Genomic DNA, 23,218 nt, shown 5'->3' with positions numbered 1-23,218 from the left:
TAGACACAATATATCATGGTGGCTCCGAGGCATGCAGCTAACATCTAAACAGCAGAAAAAAATTAGGGCTGGGTGAGAAACAATTTTCTTTTCCCTGCAAAAATTTTGGAGATTTTGAAAGTTCCCATGCTGCATCAGGCAATGAAACTAAGCTGTTTTGAAGTTTTTCGTTGTGGCTGGGAAGAGGGATTCTTAGAATAGTCAGTAGCACAATAGTTAGGAGGTTCACCTGGGGAAAGTGAACCCCTGATTCAAATCCCTGTTCTGCCTAGTTCAGCAGAGGGCCTGGAACTTCTGTCTCCCACTTTTCAGTCTGTTGGTTATTCTGAGGTGGGTCTCCCTTCTGCTGGAGCTGTTTAAATAGGTAATAGTTACTGGGCAAAAAAGAGGCTCTATAGTTTAGTGTTCAGGGCACTCCCCTGGGATGTGGGAAATGCAAGGATTTGAAAAACAGTTCACCCTCCCATTTGCAAAGGACCCCATTCTATCATCCGTTCCATAGTCATTTACACTGAAAGAAATCTGAACTGCTTAGTGTCTGCTCGGTTAGGAAAGTTGTCATTGCCAAACTGAATCAGAGGGTTATCCATCCAGCCACAGTGGGCCTCAGGACAAAGTGGGAGGGGGGCCTAGCTCCATTGCCACAGAAGGGACAGCACCAAGGGGAGTCATCCTTAACACTGCCAAGACTGCAGAGCTGCCCCACCCCGCACCCCAGCTGCGCAGAGTGGCAGCACAGTCCTACCAGCACTTCAAAGGGGCTTGGAGCTCTGGCCACCAGGCCCCCTGGAAAGACTGGGCCCCAGAGCAACCGCATCCTCCCCATGCTGGTTGGTGGGCCTAGCTAGCACAACAACGATCAGAGCTCTGTGTCAGCAGGTCATGAGTAAAAGCTAATTTATTTTTCTTACTCGGCAGGTTCCCCGGGCCAGGGCCGTGTACAGCTACAGAGGACAAAACCCTGGTGAACTGAGGTTCAATAAAGGCGATATCATCCTATTGCTCCGGCAGCTGGATGAAAAATGGTACCTGGGAGAGATCAATGGGGTCAGTGGGGTCTTCCCAAGCAGTTCAGTGCAGGTTATCAAACAACTGCCACTGCCGCCACCTCTGTGCAGAGCACTTTACAACTTTGATCTGAGAGAGAGAGATAAAAATGAAAATAAGGACTGCCTGACATTTCGTAAGGTAAGGTTGCCTGTCCACCAATCAGGGGCATGTATTTTAACAGCTGGGTAGTTTCTTAACCAGTTTCTTAACCCATCTTCAGCATCATGGAACCTTGCAGGTCAATAGCTCCTTTCATCTAAAGATCTCAATGCTCTATACAAACAAGAATTAAAGTTCCCAGCACCTCAATAGGATAAGTCAGTGTAAGTATCATCACTGTTTTACTCCTGGATAAAGCAAAGTGGAGAGGTTGGGGGCTTTCAGATGTGATCAGTGTTAACCCAACTATTACCAGGCATTTAAGTCAATGGTTGAAAGTTCCATCTAAAGGACTTCCCCCAAGGACACACACTGATATTTAGAAAATGAGTGAAAATTTGACAGAGATGGAAACAGAATCCAGAAGTCTGATGTTCAGTCCCTTGCTTTAATGTCTGGCATTGCTCCTAGTTAATCAGCTAATTAGCTGCTGTATTCCCAAACTCTGGTTCGGATTGCCTTGAAAGATGCTTTGTTATAGAATAAAAGGAGAATGCCTTTCGGATAAGAGGACAGAGGTCTATGCACCTTCAGTACATTCAACTAGTCCTTTTGGAATGTGCATGAGTTGAGAATGGTTCTAGAGACATTTGCAATCTCTCAGGGTATTCCACTGAAATTACAGGACTTGCATGTATTCTTTTTAGAGGAGATATTTTTCAAGGTAACTCTGCTTCACAGCAACGTCAACACTTCCTACTATGTCAAAACTAGGTGAAGCATATTAAATTTAGCTGAGAAACCAATGCCTACAGGCAACAATGTCCTAACAGAGACAGTAAACGTTTTTCTTTTCACTTGACAATGCAGCCCTTAGTGCCATTGCAAATCAGTAAGAAAAACAAGCAATACCCTAAAGTCGTTTAAGGACAAAGTTTGGCGGTTTGATAGATTGGTGCTAGGTGTGGGGAAGGCTGAGGAAGAGAGAGTCCAAATATCCAAAAATCTGCTGTTATTTTAAACTGGGATGAAGCACAACCAGAAGAGAAAGTACTGTAAGTTCTCACTTAAGCATCTGCTGCTGCTGCTGCTCACTTTGCATTGTCACTTTGAAGTGTGGTTTCTAATATTGCTAACAATAACACGGGGAAAGGGGGAGCCAACAATTTTTTTAACTGCAGATCCATTCCTCTCTTTCATGCCGTCTGGTTTTGTTTGCTTTTTTGCTTTATTTGTCTTTGTTTCACTGCTTACTCATTCTATTTATTTGCTTTTGGAGACAGCACTCATTTCCACACCTACAGCTCTGTTAGCACACGGAGCGTTATCCTACATATAAAACAGGCAGATGCTTCTTCGAAGAGGGGCCAGCACACTCACTCACATACCCATGCCTTACAATGCTAGTGAGACAGCTCACGTTGTATGCTCTCACTGCTGCAGTGATTCTCTTTAATATCACCTGTCAGATTGCAAAAGGTCCATGAAGCTTTCTCTGTGTACCCAACCTTGGCTGGAGGATTCAGAGCTCAGCATATCCCACATAACCTCCTCTCTGCTGCTCTTTTCCCCTTTTGAGGTTATTTGCATATCAGTGGGTGCTACTAATCAGCATACCCTAGGAACTGCAGCTATGATAAGACCTTTCCAGGTGATAACAGTATGAACCACAATCTGGCCTGAGATATTGCTATACGGCAATTTAAGAGTCACAGTCCAGATGGCAAGTTCTATCAAATTGTAATCTATTCTTCTTAACAACATCTGGAAAGGGGGCCTGATTCTCCCCTCTCCTTCATCTTGTGGATTCATTTACACCTTCACAAAAGGAAACCGAAGTTCTACCAAACTGTAATGGAATCCTCATCTACCCATTTTGCAGACATGCAAGTGATTCAGGCTGGAGGAGAATTTGGCCAAGACCACTCTGCTCTCAATCGGAATTTGAGATCAATTTTTTTACTCTACAACTATTCAAATTAATCCAAAGGAAAAAAATATGTGAGTTTGGTCTCATGCATTTTTGAATCATAGACTTATAGGGCTGGAAGAGAACTCAGGAAGTCATCGAGTCCATGCCCCCACTCAAAGCAGGACCAGCCCTAAGTAAATCATCTCAGCTAGGACTTCATCAAGCTGGGACTTAAAAACCTCTAGGGATGGAGATTCCATCACCCCTCCAGGTAATGCATTCTAGTGCTTCACCACCCTCCTAGTCAATTTTTTTCCCCTAACATCCAACGTAGGTCTCCCCCACTGTAACTTTAGGCCATTGCTCTTTGTTCTGCCACCCGTCACTACTGAGAACAGCCTCTCTCCATCCTCTTTAGAGCACCCCTTCAGGAAGTTGAAGGCTGCTATCATATCGCCCCTCACTCTTCTCTTCTGCAAACTAAATAAGCCCAAATTCTTCAGTCTCTCCTCATAGGTCGTATGTTCCAGTTCCCTAATCATTTTGGTTGTCCTTCGCTGGACCTTCTCCAATGCATCTACATCCTTTCTATAGTGTGTATGTGGAGGGGAGAGCGAATAAAGGGGGAACTTCTCTAGATCTGCTGGAAATGCTTCTCCTAATGCACCCTAATATGCCGCCAGCCTTCTTGGCTACAAAGGCACACTGTTGACTCATATCCAGCTTCTCATCCACTGCAATCCCCAGGTCCTTTTTTGCTGCACTGCTACTTAGCCAGTCAGTTCCCAGCCTGTAACAGTGTTTAGGATTCTTCTGTCCAAAGTGCAGGACACCTTTGGATTTTTTTTTTCTTTTTGTGCGCTCCCTGCAAGCATTTTGAATAGCTCAAATACAAATATATTAAAACTGAGTAACATTTCGTTTCTTCTATTTGAAGTACTGCTGGTCCACTAATATTAGGGTATTTCAACCCTTGAATTATTGTTTTCTATGAGTTTCTTAACAGTGGAGAGCCAATTGACTGGAAATGTCTAATGGTTTAAATTTGGTGCATATCTGAAATACTGTTTTCGTTATTTTATTTGTGAATGGTAATTAAAGAAGAATTTCCACATGAAAGAAACCTTTTAAAAAGTCATAAGCTCACTTGCTTTTCAGGCATATTCCATTATTTGATGCTTCATGGTCCTGATTTAGCAAAGCATTTAAAGTGCAGTTAAATGCATGCTAAGCATCGAGCTGAGCAGATATGGACCTAGCATGAGCCAAAGAGCTTTACTGAAGACCTGTGTTCTCTGCAAGGGATATGCCAGTCAGGCAGCTTAATGATTTTGCTTTGCATCAATTACAGGTCAAACCCATCTTCACCCTCACTATCTGCCTGTCCCAGTTGGAAGGTTGCTAACAATGTACTTCTGCTTTGCAGGGTGATATCATCACCGTGATTAGCAGACTTGATGAAAATTGGGCAGAAGGCAAGTTAGGTGATAAAACAGGGATCTTCCCCATCTTGTTTGTGGAGGTACGTACAGCACATTCAAAACCACTTATTTAATCCATTACCACTGTACCCAGCTGAAACCTGTATTCACTCCAAGCATTCTGAACAAAGCTCCACATGTGATTCATGATTCTAGAAGGAATTTTCTGGTTTGTGTCAATCTCATTTAAGTGACTTTAGAAGTGAAGCAAGATGGGTGCAGCCAGGGAAATACTCTCAGACACTGCCCTGTCACTATGATTGGGAGGGACCACAACTACCAATGAAGGCGTAATTCAGTCTTCATGTCCTATTCTGTCTTCGGCATTTTGCTGACACTATAAATAAAGGTGTGGGTGACATGAGCTATGATGGGTTTCGTGATGTTAATAATTAGTGGCAGTTGAAAAATTTGCACTAATATTCTGTTTTGATGGGGGGAACCCTTTCAATCAAGCTGAACACTTTCATTAAAAAATGTTCAAAAAATTTCATTTTTGATCAAAAATTGAAAAAAGTGAAATTCTTCAAAATTATTCATTATATTTTGTTTTGTGTTTGTTTTTATTTTAAGGGAGACAAGTTATTTGATTTTATTGTCCCTCTAATTATGTCCAGTGGGAGAAATGTAAGAGTGTTGCTCCCCTACCACCATCAAAATGACATTTTCAAATATTTCTCAAAATTTTGTTTCAAATATATTGTTTGTCAAAAAAAATCCAAAAAATGCTATTTTCATTCCTTGATAAATTTTTGGCAAAATAGTTGAGCTGCTGACTAGTCATATTAAACTCACATGGTTAATTCAAAAAATTAATCACAATTTAAAAAATTAAAACAATTTTAACAAGCACTGTTAAACAATAGAGTGCCAGTTGAAATGTATTAAATATTTTGAATTCTTCTTCTACATTTTCAAACAGTGGTTTCTATTTCCATTAAAAACTGCAGTGAGATCAACCCACTGATTTTCCATATAGCACAAAATATTCTTCAGAAAGTAACAGCCTTAAGTCACTACCAACCACCCTGAAATTCAACGTAGAGCGTTAGAGAGGGCTGTGTATTGTATTCTCAATCTTCCTGGTCAGCTAGTGTTTCCCTCTTCACAACATTTTTTATTTAATACTGATTTAGTCATCAATGATATCCGTAAAGTTTAATGTGGGCTATCAACTGTAAATGGCACACACAAATCAAAATACCAAGATACAAATGGAGATAATATTAAATAAATTACAGAAGACAGTACATATTCCACAAATACTTTATAGACAGACACTAGTAAAAATCTTAATCTTCTAATGGATCTTTTAAAAGGTCTCCATTTCCTACAATAATTTCAACTCAAGTAATCACTTAATCTGGCATTAGCTGGAATAAATCAATTATGGCCCTTGGCAAATTACATGGAGCTAGTTTCTGCTTTAAGTAGTCGCATAGGCTATGTCTAGACTAAAGGGTTTTGTCAGCAAAACAGCTGTTTTGTTAACAAAACGTGCAGAGCGTCCAGATTCCTATGGGTGTTCTGCCGACACTAAGTTAACAGAAGGCAGCCCTTTTGCCAACAGCTGTGCCCCACTCGCCACTAGGAAGACTGCCTCTGTCCATAGAGATCTGACAACATAAAGCTGGTCTGGACATTCCAGGGGGGCCTTCTGTCAACAGAAGGGGCTTCCAGGACACCGAGCAACCCTACCCGCAGTGCTTCCAGTCAGCTGGTTTGCTGAGATAGCAGCTGGGCAAGCTGGACACGTTCTGTCGACAGAGCAGATCACTCTTTCGATGTGCCCTGTGGTCTGGCTGTGATCTGTCAACAGATGTTTTGTTGGAAGATATATTCTGACTAGAACTTCTGCCGACAAATCCCTCTAGTCTAGACATAGCCCTAGTGTTAAGGTAATTCAAATAAATTGTTTTGGTTTTAGACTCATTTTTAATTACTGACACAAATAGCAATATTATCTATAACTCTGTTATTTCTGTAAGTACTTAAAGATAAGTCTAACATATATCTCATGTGCACGCACACATACACGAGACAACCTATTTTAAACTTTATTTCAATAAAGTGTCTAGGATTGAGGAGGAGTGAATATGAAAACAACTTATGCTCTGAAATGATGATACCATAGGGGCAATTACTTATTCCATGCTAGATTGATTATTTTTCATCCTAGGCATTAGACATACCGCTTCAAAAGAGTGGGTGAGAATCTCATAGTTTGGCAATTCTTTAATGTGAGCAGTAAATCATGATTAATTTCTCTGGCAGCCATTGTGATAAGAAAAATTGGCACCTCACGCCCTTTACTATTAATATTGACATGCTCAGCAGTTTTAAAGAAACCCAGTTGAAAGAGATGCTATTTCTCCGCTGTAGTTTATAGCAGCAGAACTTACATTGCCCAGGGCGTGAATAAACTACCCTGAGCGACGGAGGTTACACCAACATAAGCACAGGTATGAACTGGGCAGTTGGCAGGAGAGCTTCTGTTCATGGAGTGATTTTATTTTGCCGACAGGAGAGCTCTCTCCCGTCAACATGGAGAGTCTTCCCCCATGCCTCTGCACCACTAAATTTGTTGACATGTCCTTAGTTGCTATACAAACTGAGTGTCTGATTCTGCCCTTAAGTTCCCTGTAAGCTGAGCAGCCATACAGTGGCCTATTTAGTGCTGCACAGGTGCGAAGAGAACCTACATGCAGCCAGAGGAGAAACAGCCCTGGTCCGGTCCCATCCTAGTCCAGCACCAAACCTGCCACAGCTAGGGGAGAGGTGATCCAATCCCAGCCCCGTCCCGAAGATTGGCACTGTGGTTATCAATTCACCAGGGGTTAATTTAGCGGGTCTAGTAAAGATTCATTAAATCAACCATTGATCACTCTTTTCAACCCTGGTACTCTGATGGAATGAGAAGTGTAAGAGAAGTCAACAGGAGAGTTTCTCCCATCAACCCTCTACAGTCGAAACCACAGGGCAACTTGACCTTATGTTCGTTGACTCCAGCTACTCTATTCACCTATCTGGAGTTGCACACCATAGGCAATATTTCCTCATAGTGTAGACCTGCACTCAGCTCTGCTCCTTGTTAGGAGGAGATATAAAATGTGGGTCTATGCTCACTAGGTTTAGAGTCTATGCAAAGCTTCACGAATGAGATGGTGCCATCATACTTCTCTTCTTTCTGCCCCAGCCAAACATGACTGCAAGACAACTTCTACAGGCAAAGAAAAGCCACCGATCCTCCACATTGAAATATTCATCACCCTTACGGTCAGCCTCTCCCAGAGTGAAAAGCACAGAGTCACCAACCTTCCGCAGGGGGTCAGAACCTAAGAGGAAGAGCCTGAGGCCATTCTCCATCACGACTGCCTTGAATACCCTCAACAGGATAGTCCATTCACCTGCAGAGCGGCAGACCCTGGAAATTAGCTCACCGGTGCTCATCAGCTCCAGTAACCCAATTGTGGCAACCCAGAACAGTGAGAAAGTGGAATTCCCCTATGGCACCCCTGTCCAGGTAAATAAAAGCCATTCACATTGTTGATTGTGGAGCACGCATATTGTTTGCTCAAATAAGAGATGGAAGAGTAAATTCTAGGTGAAAATATTTTTTTCCTCTGTGCAGATAGCAACATGAAAAGCCAAAGCTCAAATTAGCGTTAGACAGCACTTTAAGACTTCTGAAGATTTATATCTGTAATGGTTTAAACTCCCTGCCACAGCTTAGCGGAACTCAGATCCTTTTTTGACTACTACTGGAAGATGATAAAACATAAAAAGACTCCTTTTAAGGGATTCGTGTTTTTAAAAAAGCCAGAAGGACAGGGAGATGAAACACCAGCACTAGCAATGCCTACAAGACAGTATGTCATCTATGAAGTCAGGGACTTCCTCCCTCCTTTAGAAATTGAAAGCTCTGCTCCTGAGTCACGAGAGTCAATGTGACTCATAAAAGGAGAGATTAAATGATCACAATGCCTACATTGTTTTAGCAGGCTGCAGAGGCAGAAGAAAGAGGGTTTTCTTAACAAATAAAAGACTTTCCACTTTGAAAAGTCTGTCATGGAAAGTGCAGTCCTTAGGCAACAAACTAAGCCCCAGTTTATTTGCAGAGAAATGTGTACCATACCAATATGCATGTGCATAAGTAAAATAGAAGGTAAAATTAAAAAATACTGATGGGTAGAGTTCCGAGCTGATATTTCACTGATGTTTCTAGACAGTCATACAGCCTCAGGTTGCAAGAATTGGTACGCGCTTGCATAAATGTTACTGTTGACCCATTTAAGAGCTTGCTTTCTGTGTTCCCTTTTCTGCCTGAACTGCTATGATGATATTCTGGACCACTGAAGTTTTGCCCTTAACTTGAAAGAGGCCAGGATTTTTCCCCTAGAATTTCTTTACTTGGAGGTTAGTCCCAGAGAGGTAGACCCTGAAAAGTCAGAACTCAAATTAGCATGTTTAATGAAGAGTTGAAAGCCCAGCTAGGTTAATGAAAAAGCTGCCGATCCTTTGGGGTCTTCTAGGGGGTAATTGTTTTAGTGGGCTCCTCTCATGTCTCTGCCTTAACATCAAATGTAAACTCTTTTTATGTATTTATTCACTGAAATGTCTGTCATTTTAATCAGCTTTTGTACCAAATGACTGGAGGATAACTAATGTGCCACCAGTTTTTAAAAAGGGCTCCAGAAGTGATCCTGGCAATTACAGTCAGGTAACCCTGACTTCAGAACCAAGCAAACTGGTTGAAAATATTGTAAAGAACAGAATTGTCAGACATACAGATGAACATAATTTGTTGGGAAAAAGTCAGCATGGATTCTGTGAAATGAAGTCATGCATCTGCAATCTTCTAGAATTCTTCGAGGGGACTGACAAGCTTGTGGACAAGGTGCATCCAGTAGATACAGTGTACTTAGATTTTCAAAAAGCATTTGACAATCTGTCATGAGATAAGAGGAAAGGTCCAGTAACTGGTTAAATGAGAAGAAACAAAGGGTAGGAATAAATGGTCATTTTTCAGAATGGAAAGAAGTTAATAGTGGTATCCCTTAGGGGTCTGTCCTGGGACCAGGACTATTCAACATATTCATAGATTATCTAGGAAAAAAGGTAAACAGGAAGGTCGCAAAATCTGCAGATGATATAAACTACTCAGGGTAGTTATATCCAAAACAGACTGAGAAGAGCTACAAAAGGATCTCGCAAAACTGGGTTACTGGGCAACAAAATGGTTGATGACATTCAGTGTTGATAAATGCAAAGTAATGCACACTGGAAGATATAATCCCATCTAAATATATAAAATGATGGGTTCTAAATTAACAGTTACTACTCAAGTAAGAGATCTTGGAGTCATTGTTGATGATTCTCTGAAAACATCCACTCACTGTGCAGTGGCAGTCAAAAAGCTAATAGAATGTTATGAACCTTTAAGGAAGGGAGAGATATTTCAAAATAGCAATTGCATTGTGTGGGTGCTAGCGAAGTTATTTCGAAATAGCAGTCGTTATTTCAAAATAACTTTGCTGTGTAGACCCACCCTACTAGCGCACTCTCTAACTCACTGTGTGGACACTACACTAAATATTCTGCAGTGGGTTTTCACAAACTCTTGTTGGATGTACCCCTGTTTGAATCAGGAGATTGAAACACAAATGGAACTTTTATGTGTTGTGGCAGCATCCAGATAGCCTGTTAGTGCACCAACAGTCATGGTGTCCACCACACTAGCCACATGTGGGTATTTATCTGGTAGAGTGTGACTAATTGTCTTGAACACTAAATATATTTTCAGACTAATGCAGCTAATTTGCTCAGAACTGATTGGTCACCACGGAACTAGAATATATTCACACCCTGGTTTGCCACACACTGATTTGCTGCATATCATCGTCATCACCAACAACAACCAGGGGCTCAGTGTGTGTTGGTGTCTGATGCCTCTCTTGCTATTTCCTTCCACCTTTCCATGTCCAGCACGGAGTGGCTTAGTTTCTTTATGCTAGCTCCACACCAATCTGCTATATCATCTACCCATTCTCTGTGGGGTCTGCCTCTCCTATTTGAATCATCCATTCGGCTGAATACCAGAGTCTTGATTTTTTGTTCATCATTCATTCTGCACATATGCCCAAATAGCTGTAACTTCTGTTGTATAACCTTCTGCAGTAGGTTCTCTTTCAGCTGTATTTTCCTATATAATTTCTCGTTGGTGACCTTCTGCATCCATCCTATTCTCAGCATCTTTCTATAACAACTCCTCTCAAATGCTAATATTCTTCTTTTCGAATCTTTCGTTATCACCCATCTCACATCCGTACAACATGCTGCTGAATACACACGTCTTCAAGACGCTCAGCTTCATTCCTAAGCTAATGGCTTTGCTTTTCCAGATCTTATCCATCACCTTCAAACCCGCTCTTGCTTTCACTATTCTAGTCACAATTTCCTTCTTACAGTTTAGATCATATGTTATGTTGCTCCCCAGATATGTGAACTTCTCTATGTTCTCTAGTTCGATCCCATCTACACTGATCTTCCTTCCTATTTCCTATCTCCAAATACCATTGTTTTTTTTTATTTGCTGTGTAGACAAACTAACTACCCTTTTTCACTATACAAGCTGGAGAAAGTATGAAATCCTGTATCTTACTAGCTAAAATCTAGTAGGAAACTATGACTTGGAGGCTGACATATTGCTAATGAGGAAAGGCAGACCCTACAGACAATGGGTAGATGATATAGTAGATTGGTGTGGAGCTAGTCTACAGAAACTAAGCCACTCCACACTGGACAGGGGAAAATGGAAGGAAATAGAGAGGGAGGCAGACACCAATGAGCGCTGAGCCCATGGTTGTTGATGATATTGCAAGGAGGAGTTCAGGGATGCTGGAGTAGCGCACCTGTTATCTCAAAACCTGCCCTGAAAGAGAATGTGTGCATTTCTTAGAAGCAGGCAGCTATTTCAGGATGCTGTCATATCCAAAGATAGTGCCTGCCCTGTAGACATAGCCTAGAAAGCCTTGCCACCTTACACACCTTACCCTAAGATTGTCCCAAGACAGACTAAGTTTTGGATTGTAATGATATAACAGTGTTATTAAAGTATACTTTTCAGAATAAGACCTCTACTTTTTAAGGAGGCCAGATGTCCCAAAACCCTCACTCTCTGGTGAAAGGTCACCACCCTGCTTGTTTATGGATCATCTGAGAAGAAAAAGGGGCTGTTAAGATTTATATGGCATGTTTCATAATCAAGGTAGCCCCAGATAAGCATTGAACCAGTTCTTGGTAGTGCAGTGGCTATGCAAGAAAAAACAGCAGGCATTTTGTGCTTCGCATCACCTTCCGCAGTGCTTTGGATGCTAGAGATGTTTTTCTGAGAGAAAGTAAAGCTTTGCAGTTGGATCATAATTCAACTGAAATTGTATCACAGCTTATAAATCCAGTGTCATTTCACTGAAGAATGTCTCACTGTGAGCTACTGTGAAAAGCATAAGCCATAGACCACATATGTTACCTTGCTGCCTTGTAACGGCTCTGTATTGGCTTTTTTCTAAATCAGCCTTAATTCCTAGCAGGTCAGTTTGATTGGTGTTTGTTTTAGAAAGGAGAGTTTAAGAGAAAGGTTGTGGGTTTTGTTTCTTTAGCTCCTTTCTGGGTTTGGGGCTGTGACATTTGCTGGAACAAGTCTGAGGTGCAAAGTTTGGATCTGCCTATGCACTCAGATCTGAAATTGCAGTTAGTGTTGGCTTTCTAGTTCTGCATCCACTGTTTCATTGCTGACTGATCTCTGATATTAACTACACTTGACAGCTGCAAAAGGGATAAGTAATTTTGTTCCAGAAAGAGCTTCCCAGCAAGGACTTTCATGTCTGGTAGACTATTATGGTAGATAAGCCACCTGGATATAATACAAATTCAAAGTTTTATAGACAGATTCATAACTTTTCAAGGCCAGAAGGAACCATCTACTGTGACCTCCTGCACATGGCAGGCCACAGAACTTCACCCACCTTACTGACCCACTCCTGTAATAGACCCCAAGGTCCTCCTTATCTTCTTGTATGATTATCCAATCCTCCTCCATATTGGCAATACCCCCAACTTTGTGTCTTTCGCAAATTTTACTAGCATATTTCCTCTATTTGTGTCAATGTCATGAATTGTGACAGTGAAAGTTGTAGATAAAATTTGATGGTTAGATCAGTATGTTGAGCAAATACTTTTGAAATGGTGGTCATCAGTGCATCTTCTAAAGTGAGACTGTGTCCCGACAGCTGACTGTGAACAAAAGGCAGCATATGGTTGGGAGAAGGTGTTTATTGCATACTTCATTGCATATTCTGTTTGCAATAAAGAAATGGGTGAGTGGGGATTCTCCTACAAACTCAACCTGGGATCTGAGACCCATGCAAGGTTCTTTCCCTTTTGCATATAATCAGTAATAAGAGATCTGAAAGCCAATTAATCTATGCAGCTATGAGGCCCTGCAATAGGTTTGCAGAGGTGGAATTGACTGAAACTCAATAAGCCAGTCTGTTGATGTTGCCCCAAAAGGAACTGAACTCCCAGGGAAGTCCTTCCTGGATATGCTGAGTGATGTAAAATCATATTTCTACCAGTAAAGTGATCAGGTAATTTTCTCAGCATACTGGTGGATTTAGAAGGAGCCATTGTTTATGTTGTCACTATTCAGAGGTCAACAGTCCTTTAAACCTTCCTCTCTAGTTCACCTGATTCAGTAAATATTCAATATTGGAAGAAGTAATCAAGAAGCCGAAAAAAGTGAACTCTAGGAACTGTATTCCAGAAACAGCCAACACAAAATGGGAAGCTGACCCTGAAGTACTGTGAGCAGAGTCTCACTCACCCTGTGTGATTCCATTGCAGAGTAGCATGCCCCATTCTGGTCACAGACAAACCATGTACACAAAACTGATACTGAACTCAATGAATCCCGTAGGATCATCACAGAAACTGAAACACTCCCCCCGCCACACACACACACACACACACACACATACACAGTGCCTATATTACCTTTCAAGGATTACACAGGCATCTGTGAGGCACAATGCCTTCAACAGAAAGGAGAGACCAGAACAGATGCATGATCCAGCACGTCCACTGCATAGACATATTCCACCAACCAAAAGAAGCTTTGCCTCTGAAAATCCCTTTCTCCAGAATATCACTGTGGAAGGATGCCATACAAAAAAAATGGCTAGAGATGCCAGTGATCCCGGACAACCAATTCCTATTAGAACAACTTCAGCTAGGCACTGACCTTGAGAGAAAACACTAGGTACTCTGAACTGAACTGGAGCTGGCATAGCAAAGACTGGTGACAATACAACCAACAAATGCCCCAAATATGAATGCAGAGAGCCTAAGCAAACACTGGAACACTGCCTAATACAATGCTCCCTGTATTCCCAGCCCACTATTTGAGATAAGTGATGTCACACCAAGGCTACAGGCAAGACCTGATGACATGTACGAGGAGCTGCCCCTAAAACAGGGCACAGATTTATTCCAATTAGAGATGACATTTTACAAATGGTATGGTCTATTCTAATTGGCTGAATTTTAACATTAGAACCAAAAAAAAAAAAAACCCAAACCACCAGTTTGTACGTTGCAACATCATCTCTGTGCAAGTTGCTGTGAAATAAACCAAAAGTACTTTCATCAAGAGTTCACACACTAAACAGCAGCACTGGCATCATGTCAAGTACTGGGCTCCATCAAAACAAGGAGCCTAGATACTTCTCCTAAAGGTAAATCCAACAAAATTAAAACAGGCCCCACTTCCTTGTAGGGTTCCCTCTAACTTTTTCCATCCAGGGGTGCAATAAATGTTATGTGCACCAAGGCATGTATAGATGTGCACCACCAATAGAAACACATGCTGCCAGCTGTGGATGTTATGGGCACTCCGCCAATCAGCTGCACAGCACCTGAATGTCTCCTGGGTGTCCACCCATGCTCTCAGCTTACAGGGAACCCTGTGCTTGTGGGGTACTCTACAGGAAATTCTAATAGACTTCCTTAGCATCCTCCATCCCATCTGTATTGGCAGCCCCAGGCATTAGTAGTCCATGAATATTTGTTCAGTTGGCCATGGGGAACCAGGTGAAATATTTTGTTTGGAATTTCAATATGCCAAAAGAGGACACAAAATTAGCCCCCATCACCAAAGTCAAAATCTGACTGGGATGCAAACTTTGCACAAACCTGAGACTGTTCTGATCCATGTTTTAAGTGACAGATAACAGTAGAGCTGCTAAGTCTTGAAATTTATTCACTTAGGATGGACCCAAACTCTTGCTCAGAATCCCCTTCCTCCCCAACATTTTAGAGGATCACTTACTGAAATGGAAGCATTAAGGTCAAAAAGGTGCTTGACTTGAAGCATTCCTGGGCTGACATGTGGCTTAGGTTATTTGCTTTCTAGTGGCCTGTCAATTTCCCCAGTTCATTCTTAGAGGCTGGTGACAGTCTGCCTTGGATGGGTGCCTGCCTTGGATTGTTGTGCTTGATTGCAAGCCTGAGATCCATCTGTCAAGACTTTTATTTGCTGCTTCAGAAGGTTTCTTCGCAAGCAGGTTAATTTTCCCTTTCACCAGCTCTTTTTTTTTTAACACAGTCTAAACTGCAGCTTTGTCTTCAGTGCAAAACCAAGTCTATCTGTACATCCAGGTAGGTAACTTGAGACAGCTATTTCACTGAAAAAAAATATAGCTAGTTTTGCAGTGAAGATATAGGCTACATCTACACTTACTGGGGATGTCAACGGCTGCTGCACAGTATTAGGTTCGCCAACTGCATACCTAAAATGAATTTTGTTGCCATTGACACTGGTCCTTGTCCTCACTGCAGAATGTCAACAGAAGTGCTCCTCCCGCCGACATTCCTTAATCCTTGCTGCTTGCAAGGAGTTCCAAGGTTGACGTTGACCCTGGAATGCGCCGTTTCATGCATGTTCAAAACAGCACTTCGGAAGATCGAACCTAAGCATTCGATCTTCCATGCCAACTGTAGACCTGGCCATAAAAGTGTAACTCATACACCTACAGGGTGTGGTTCACTCTCCAATGTAGTGGCACTTAGACCTCTTTCAGAGAGAAATAATGAGTTCTGCTCTATAGCCCTAGCTGAGAACCTATAGTTTAAGTGGTAGAGGCTCATGCATTAAACTCCAGAGGTCCAAATTTGGTTCCACCTGTTGGCATTGCGAAAGCATACCCTCTTGCTTTAATTGGAACTAAAAAATTAGTGGGGCTATGCTCTTACTGTATATATTATATAAAATAGACGAGAAGATATTAGGGAAATCCTGTAACTGTTATATGCATTGTATGTGAAAAACACTAGAATTTTCAAAAAAAAACCTCACTCCATTTTGTTAGAAGTGTATTTGGCTAGGTGCAATGCAGCTGAGGTAGCCTCACAACGATCAACATTTCTCATGATCTCCAGGAAGGAGATGAGGTAGCAGCATATATATTCTTTTATTACTATACAATATTGCTGTTGGATGTAAATTTTTTCTATGTGCTGGCCCAAGTGAATGAATCCCCAGATGCACAGGGCAGGTCCAACACTGTGTATGGCAGCGTAATCCTCTCCACCACCATACACTCTCAAGTCTATAGCTCTCTTCACATGTAAAATGAGGATAATAATATTGCCCTGCCTTGCGTGGGTGCTTGAGGGTTGATTAAGGTTTGTAAGGTACTTGAGTTCCTTAAAATAAAGGTGCAATAGAAATCCAGGGGTCAGTGTGTGGTGGATGGGGAGATGAACTTGCATTAGACGACAAGCCTATTTTCAGGCAAAGACTGTGTCTAGACTGTGGGGAACTGTTGGCAGAAGATACACAAATCATGGTGCACGATTTGCATATCTTTTACCGACAGTTCTGTCAGTAGAGGCTTTTCCAACATTTGGCCTGTCCACAGGGTGCCAATTGTCAGAAAAAAAACACCTGTCAAGACATGCCTCTTCCTCGTGGAATGAGGTGTGCAGGGATGCCAACAGAACGCTCCCAGCCAGAAGATCTCTTCTGAGAGATCTGCAGTCTGGACACGTGCTCTCTTGACAAAACTTATGTCGACAGAAGTTTTGTCAACAGAAGCCTGCAATCTAGACATAACCTTAGGAATCAAAGCCATGGGTGACTTTAAACTGATCTAATCTACTCCTTTCTACAGACAGCACCTGCCCCACTCCCTGGAAAAAAAACCTATAAATTATACATCTTGTCTCATCACCTCTGGATTGGGAATCACTGCATGTAAAGTAACAAAGAGGAAGCCGTGTTAGTCTATACACTATCAAAACAAAAAGCAGTCAAGTTGCACTTTAAAGACTAGCAAAATGGTTTATTAGGTGAGCTTTCGTGGGACAGACCCACTTCTTCAGACCATAGCCAGACCAGAACAGACTCAATTAAAGACCTACAACCTATCCTTAATCAGGATGCCACACTCCAGAAGGCCCTGGGTGACATGCCTGTTCTCTCCTACAGACAACCTCCCAACCTCATGAGGATCCTCACTAACAGCCACACTCTATACCCAAGGAATACCAGTCCTGGAACCTTTCCCTGCAACAAAGCCCACTGCCAGCTTTGTCCACATATCTTCTCTGGAAATACCATCACTGGACCTAACCAGGTTACTCACAGAATCACGGGCACTTTCTCATGCTCCTCTACTAACATCATATATACCATCATGTGCCAACAATGCCCAGATGCTTTGTATATTGGACAGACTTCTAACTCCCTTAGACAAAGGGTCAATGGGCACAAAACAGACATCAAAACACTCCAGATCCACAAACCAGTTATTCAACATTTTAATGGAATGGGGCATTCTGTCAATGACCTAAAGGTATGTGTGTTACAGAAAAGGAATTATCGCACCGTTTTGGAAAGAGAAACATCTGAGCTGGCTTTTATATTCAAATTCGGCACATTAACACATGGTTTAAATCGTGATGGGAACTTTCTGAGTCACTATAGGGGCTCGTCTGCATACTTGGCTCAATCTAATTCTTGACCTTCCCCCCCACCCCTCCACTCTCTGATTTGCTCACCTTGATTATCTTTTTCTGATTTGTCCTCCTTGCTTACTGTTTTTGGTTCTCTGTGTCTTAAATATTGAGTCTGTTCCGGTCTGGATATGGTCTGAAGAAGTGGGTCTGTCCCACGAAAGCTCACCTAATAAACCATTTTGTTAGTCTTTAAAGTGCTACTTGACTGCTTTTTGTTTTGCATGTAAAGGAGTCACTTACAAATCTGTCAAATGCCTCGATGGCACCAATGTTAGAGATGGGTGAGATTTTGAGAGCAAATAGTAAATTAGCCCAAAAATGCAGTTTGGCGGTGACTGAAACCATTCATAAATCTGTTCAAATTCAACAAATCATTGTGGCTGAATAAAAATAAATAAATAAATAAATAAATAAGCCAAAAATGCTTCATTCTGGCTTTTCTAAACTAACTATGCTGGCATTTCATTTAGAAACATACAGTTTCATTTCAAAATGTCAATTTTATTCTACCCAAATGTCTGACATCCAAACATCATTATTTCCAGTGAATAAAAAACAAAAAACAAAAAAAAACCCACAATTTTGGTTCAAAACAAATAGATTTTTGTTTACAGGTTTTCAGCTTCAATTATTTGATCACCTCTGTCTTCTGTACTGCAAGTTATTGGAACTTACGTATTTACAGGAACTAGAAAAAGGTCTAAGTGCACAGTTTAGAGCTCTTATTTTGACCTAGGAATCTCAAGTGTCATCTCCTTGAACCAGCCATTTGCTTCCTGTTAGAAGTTGCCATATTGTTCAATCCACTGCCAAGTCTTTGTACCTAGTGGTGCTGAGCTATGGATGGGGATAGATACGTTGTGAGTCGCTTGATACCCTATTGTAAGCAATAAAGAACCTCAGAGGGATTTTCAAAAGTTCTGCCATTCGAGTCAGTTTGTTGTCTGGCTTTGTGTCAGGAAAGGCTTTAATAAGAGGTAAGGGCTGCTTGGAGTAGAGTGCCAAGGGAGGCTAATGTGAGCTGATGAGTTAGAGCCTGGATAGAAGCCGTAGCTCCTAAAAGGTGGACAGACTGTAAGTATATTACAGATAGACAAGATGGAGAAAGGATAGAAGACAGAACGGAATTCATCTCTCCCTCTTTCACTGCTGCTGGAAGTTTCTAGCTGTTTTCCTCCAATGAGTCCAGAAAACTCTGGAAATGAGTGACAGGATGGATCACTTGATCTGGTCTGGTCAGTTCATTCCCCCGGGGAACCTGGCATTGGCCACAGTTGGAAAATGGGATACTGCGCTGGATGGACCTTTGGTCTGCCCTAGTGTGGGTGTTCTTACATAACCTACTATCAAAAAAGAAGGATGGGTTTATTTAGATGAAGCAAAAATTCACCATCTGAAACGCAGTGGGTGAAAGTGTTATGATCAGCACTAACAGCCTGAGTTGCCTGCTGGAGAGATATGCATCATGATAGACATACTCCCTTGCTGGGGGCAAGGGAAAGTCTGCACTGAGGCACCCATTTGAAATACAAAGATACCAGGAGCACTCAGTGCCATGAGGCACCACGCCTTACAACAGGCAGCTTTTCTCCCTTCAGTGAAAGAAACTTCCCTCATCAGCATCTCCCAGCCCTGTTGCTCACAGTTCTTCTCTTTCAGGGCAGTTGCTCAATCCTAGGCAGGAACAAGTTGTCCTAAATATGCTCTCTGGCGAAAGCTGGCCTTTGAGGTAACGATCTAATATTATACACAGTCACAAGCAGAAGTCCAGATAGTGGGCTTGTGAATCTTAAACTAAAAGGCTAGACTGTGGTCAGGCTCCCAGGGGTTAGCAGAGACTGGGATCACAGAGGGAAAGGTCTCAATCTCTGTAACAATTTTGGAACAGGGCAGAGTATAAAGGGGGAAAAGAACCAGATATGAGTAAAGGAAAAATATACCATATCATATCTTTTTCCCCCTCAAGGACACCATCCTTTAGATAAATATTAAAAATGATTGTTTGAAGTGGTCTAAAAATAGGAAAATTGTTAATGAAAACCTTCACAAAAATTTGTTGCTTTTTTCCACTAAATTCGGGGATTTCCTCTCTCCTCACCTTTTTTTTTTTTTTTTCCTTTTGGACAGGTCTTATTATACTCCATTTGCCTTAAATTGAAAGGTTACTAGATTCGTTAGTAGTGTCTCCTCATAAACAAGTAGAACCACAGTATGGCTCAGAAGGAAACTCTCAGTCCCCGAAAAGATACTCTTTTCACTCCCTGTCTTGATAAACAGATGGATTATGGAGGTGGAAGAGCATTTCAATCCAAATTAAAGGCATGAGAGAAAAATCCCTCGTCATTCCGTCTGTCTCCATTACTGCCTTGGTGCCTCCCTGGGATTGGATGATGCTGGAATAGTGTGAAGAGGATCAGTCCCTAATCCCAATCACTTTTAAGTAAAAATGTGTATCTTGAGAGCAAAGATGGGGTGTGGTGGGGATGATACAACATGGGGCATACCAACAAAGTAACTTATATTTGAAAGTCCCCACTGGATACCTATACAACTAACCAAAAATCTGCTGTACCTGACTCGTTGACACCTTTTCTGTGGAAAATCATGTCAGACTCATTTCAGTCCATACACGGAAATGATCTGGGAGAAGCTGGCACACATATCAGCTCCCCTCCCATTACTCGTAATTGTTGGCACACTGCAACACTCTCCTTTCCTTTTACACTTGCCAAGCCACACACCCTCTGGGAGCCAAAGCCAGTTGTAAAAGACTCTGGCCCACTTTGCCTGGGCGTGTGGTAAGCATCACCGCCTGTTGTGAAATCCACCAAACTGAGAAAAGCCATTGCTCAGAAACTGGTCTTGGCCCTTCCCTCCCACTCTCACAAGAAAATACAAGAAACTACAGGAATCTCTTCTTCAACTACAATGCTCATTTCCAGATCCCAGCCAAGCCTATCTTTGCAAGTCTGGTGGTAGCAGCATCAGGGAGCACTCAGCTAGAGACCACAACTATCCTTCACTGCTAGCCAAGTAGGTCAATGAAAAGAGGGGAGCTCAAGAAATGTGATGGCAGCATCCACCTTTTATATCACTGGTAATACAAATATGTAGGGCTTTAGTTACACTAAGACCACTTTATGTTGGAAATTGGCAGAAAGAGCCCCCAGCAAGTATGACCTGCTAAAAAGGCCTCCTGAACCTCCTGATAAGGGCTTTAAATCAGCACCCAGTGTGGATAGCATGTTGTGGACAGATGAGAGGAGCTGAAGAGACAACATGGGCTGAGGGCCAGCAAAGGACACGATTAAATCCTGTTTTCGAGGGTGCAAAGGGGACCTATGGTAGCAAACATACAAAGGATTACAACAGCCCTGAGGCTGCTCTCTACCTACAGCTGGTTGGAAACTTTTTGTTTAAACTTTTTTTTTTCCCCTCAAAAGAAGTCATTTGTCAAAACCAGAATATTAACATACATAGGATTCTATGGGATGGTTTCTCAGGTCCACGGTGGACTTGAGAGAGAAAAAGATTAAAGCCTGACCTTTTCAGTCCAGTCACAGATGTTTTGTCAATTCTGTTTTGCAAAAATATTTTCAAAAGGGTTTTCCTTTCGGTCCAGGCCAGAACTAAAACTAATGTCGAAAACCTGAGAAACTGTCATAAAACAGAACAGCTGGAGACAGCTTGGCAGAGCAGTTGCCCGAGGCCTTCAGTAAAAAAAAAGAGAGAAAGGATGACTTACAGCTAGCTGTGTTCCTCGCACCTACCCCTTCCTACCCTTCAGCCCACACACACATATACTCTGCTCAAGACCCAAAACTCAGAACAGAGGAACTGAAAACCAGGGTTAATGTGCTACAGGGAATGGAGTAGGTAGCTCAGTAAGCAGTGCTTCCGTTTAAGTCAGTACTCAACAAGTGCCCTGGGTATGTTCCTAAGAAATTGTTATTTTTGAGATTAGATGAAGCTCTGGCCACTTGCAGCATTAAAGATCCTCTGACCTTTTTCTCAAGAGTAGAACATGAGCCCAGGTGGCCTAGCAAATTTATTAAAGGCTTAAAGGCATGCTGGAAACCTAAACTCTCCCATGTCAGCAGAATTGCAGAAGCTATTTTTCACTAGCCCTCCTGAAAAAAAACCATGCCACATCAATGGTGCAATATGACTTCTGTTTTTCAGTTTGCAAGTGGTTCAGTTTCAGTGGTGAGATGAACTGATCTTTGTATTAGTTTCAGCCCAGCGTAAATGTTTACAACCAAGTTATAAAGCTGCAAAAGGAGGCTATAATTAAAACTCTTTAATGAAGGTTGCCTATCGCCTCCCCTCTGCTACTTGTGTCCTGACTTTGAAGAAGTGCCAGGATGCTGTGTGCTGTGTGCCAACTTGAATGCCAGCCACCAGGAGCACAAGAGCTCTATCTCTGAAGCATGCTGTGTTGCAAATACAAAGAGCGTGAGAGGAAAAACAAAGCTTAACTTCATAGGTAGAAATTGGGAGGGTAGAAAAAAAAAAAGACGTGAAATCACCTTTTTTAGTTTGCTGCTCTGCTGTCCTGCTGTTATATATGAGGTCTGGATCACAAAAAGCTTCCTGAGCAACATCTTATGTGAAGCTTAAGAATCACAGACGAGTGTCTTAAGTAAATGAGACCCTTGTATGCTCAGGGTCAAGAGCACAAACTTCTTTATTATTCTTTCTGAAATGAATTGTGTCCCTGTGAAAGGCTTTGAAATTGACAGCCCAGGAGAAAGAACCCTCCCCCCAAATGCACAGAGCAGATCCAGTGCCATGTGAAGCAATGCTAGCTTCTCCACCACCACTCTATGCAATGGACCTCAGCTTCCCCATCTGCACAAGAGAGAGAACAAAATCTCCCTGCCTCTCAGGCTGATGTGAGACTTCATTAATCTGTCTGTGACTGTAAAACACTTGGAGAGCCTCCAAAGCAAGGTGTTACAAAGGTGCAGAGGGACCACCTTTGCAGGAGAGAGGTTTCCTTCTCCTTGTCCCACTTAATCCTTTGTTTCTTTGCTGAAGCTGCAGACAAGTGTAGCCATTACAGCTCATCCAAAAATTGCTGAAATAGTTTCTTCCTCCCAAAAAATTGGATTAGCAAGTAAACACTTTTTTCCCCACCAAAAATGTCTGCTTTGAGGAAAATACCAGTTCTTTTGTCATAAATAAATAAATAAATGCTCAACAATCTAAAGTTTGCAGCTTGTGCCAGAAGAAAAAAACAAAATATTTTCCGTTAAGATATGTTACTGTGATGCCTGATGAGAGTTACAGTGTGGTTGCCATATGTTTCCATTCTCCTCTATGGGGTTGACTCGCCAGCCACACTACATCTCCCATGATGCACCAAGGCCAGGGCCTCCCATGATGCACCACTCCGCCAGCAAAAAAGGAAACTATGGTATATAGTGAGTGATGTTGTTTGGTAATGCAGCCAACTCTAACAAAGGAGAATGCAACCATGAGGCACTGCAGCAAAACTGAACTAAAAACTACCATGAGGTACTGCAGCAATTTTTTTTTTCAAAAAAGTCAAAATTTTCCAATGGGGATGTGGGGGGCAAATTCCCAACCGGCTCTAGTG

The 23,218-nt window shown here is 41.9% G+C and overlaps 1 protein-coding gene across 1 annotated transcript in view; it reads left to right on the top strand.

Moving 5' to 3' along the window:
* SH3RF2 (SH3 domain containing ring finger 2) overlaps nucleotides 1–23,218 on the top strand; it is a 92,578-nt gene that overhangs the window by 38,925 nt on the left and 30,435 nt on the right. Inside the window, exons 2-4 of the mRNA XM_075009730.1 lie at nucleotides 919–1,188; nucleotides 4,488–4,583; nucleotides 7,739–8,065. Coding sequence (XP_074865831.1) covers nucleotides 919–1,188; nucleotides 4,488–4,583; nucleotides 7,739–8,065 — 693 coding nt within the window. The remainder of the gene's footprint in view (nucleotides 1–918; nucleotides 1,189–4,487; nucleotides 4,584–7,738; nucleotides 8,066–23,218) is intronic.

This window comes from Carettochelys insculpta, chromosome 15 (genome assembly GCF_033958435.1).
Source record: "Carettochelys insculpta isolate YL-2023 chromosome 15, ASM3395843v1, whole genome shotgun sequence".
Lineage (NCBI taxonomy): Eukaryota > Metazoa > Chordata > Testudines > Carettochelyidae > Carettochelys > Carettochelys insculpta.
The sequence above is the reverse complement of the archived record's forward strand: the minus strand, read 5'-3'. Positions and strand labels throughout refer to the sequence as shown.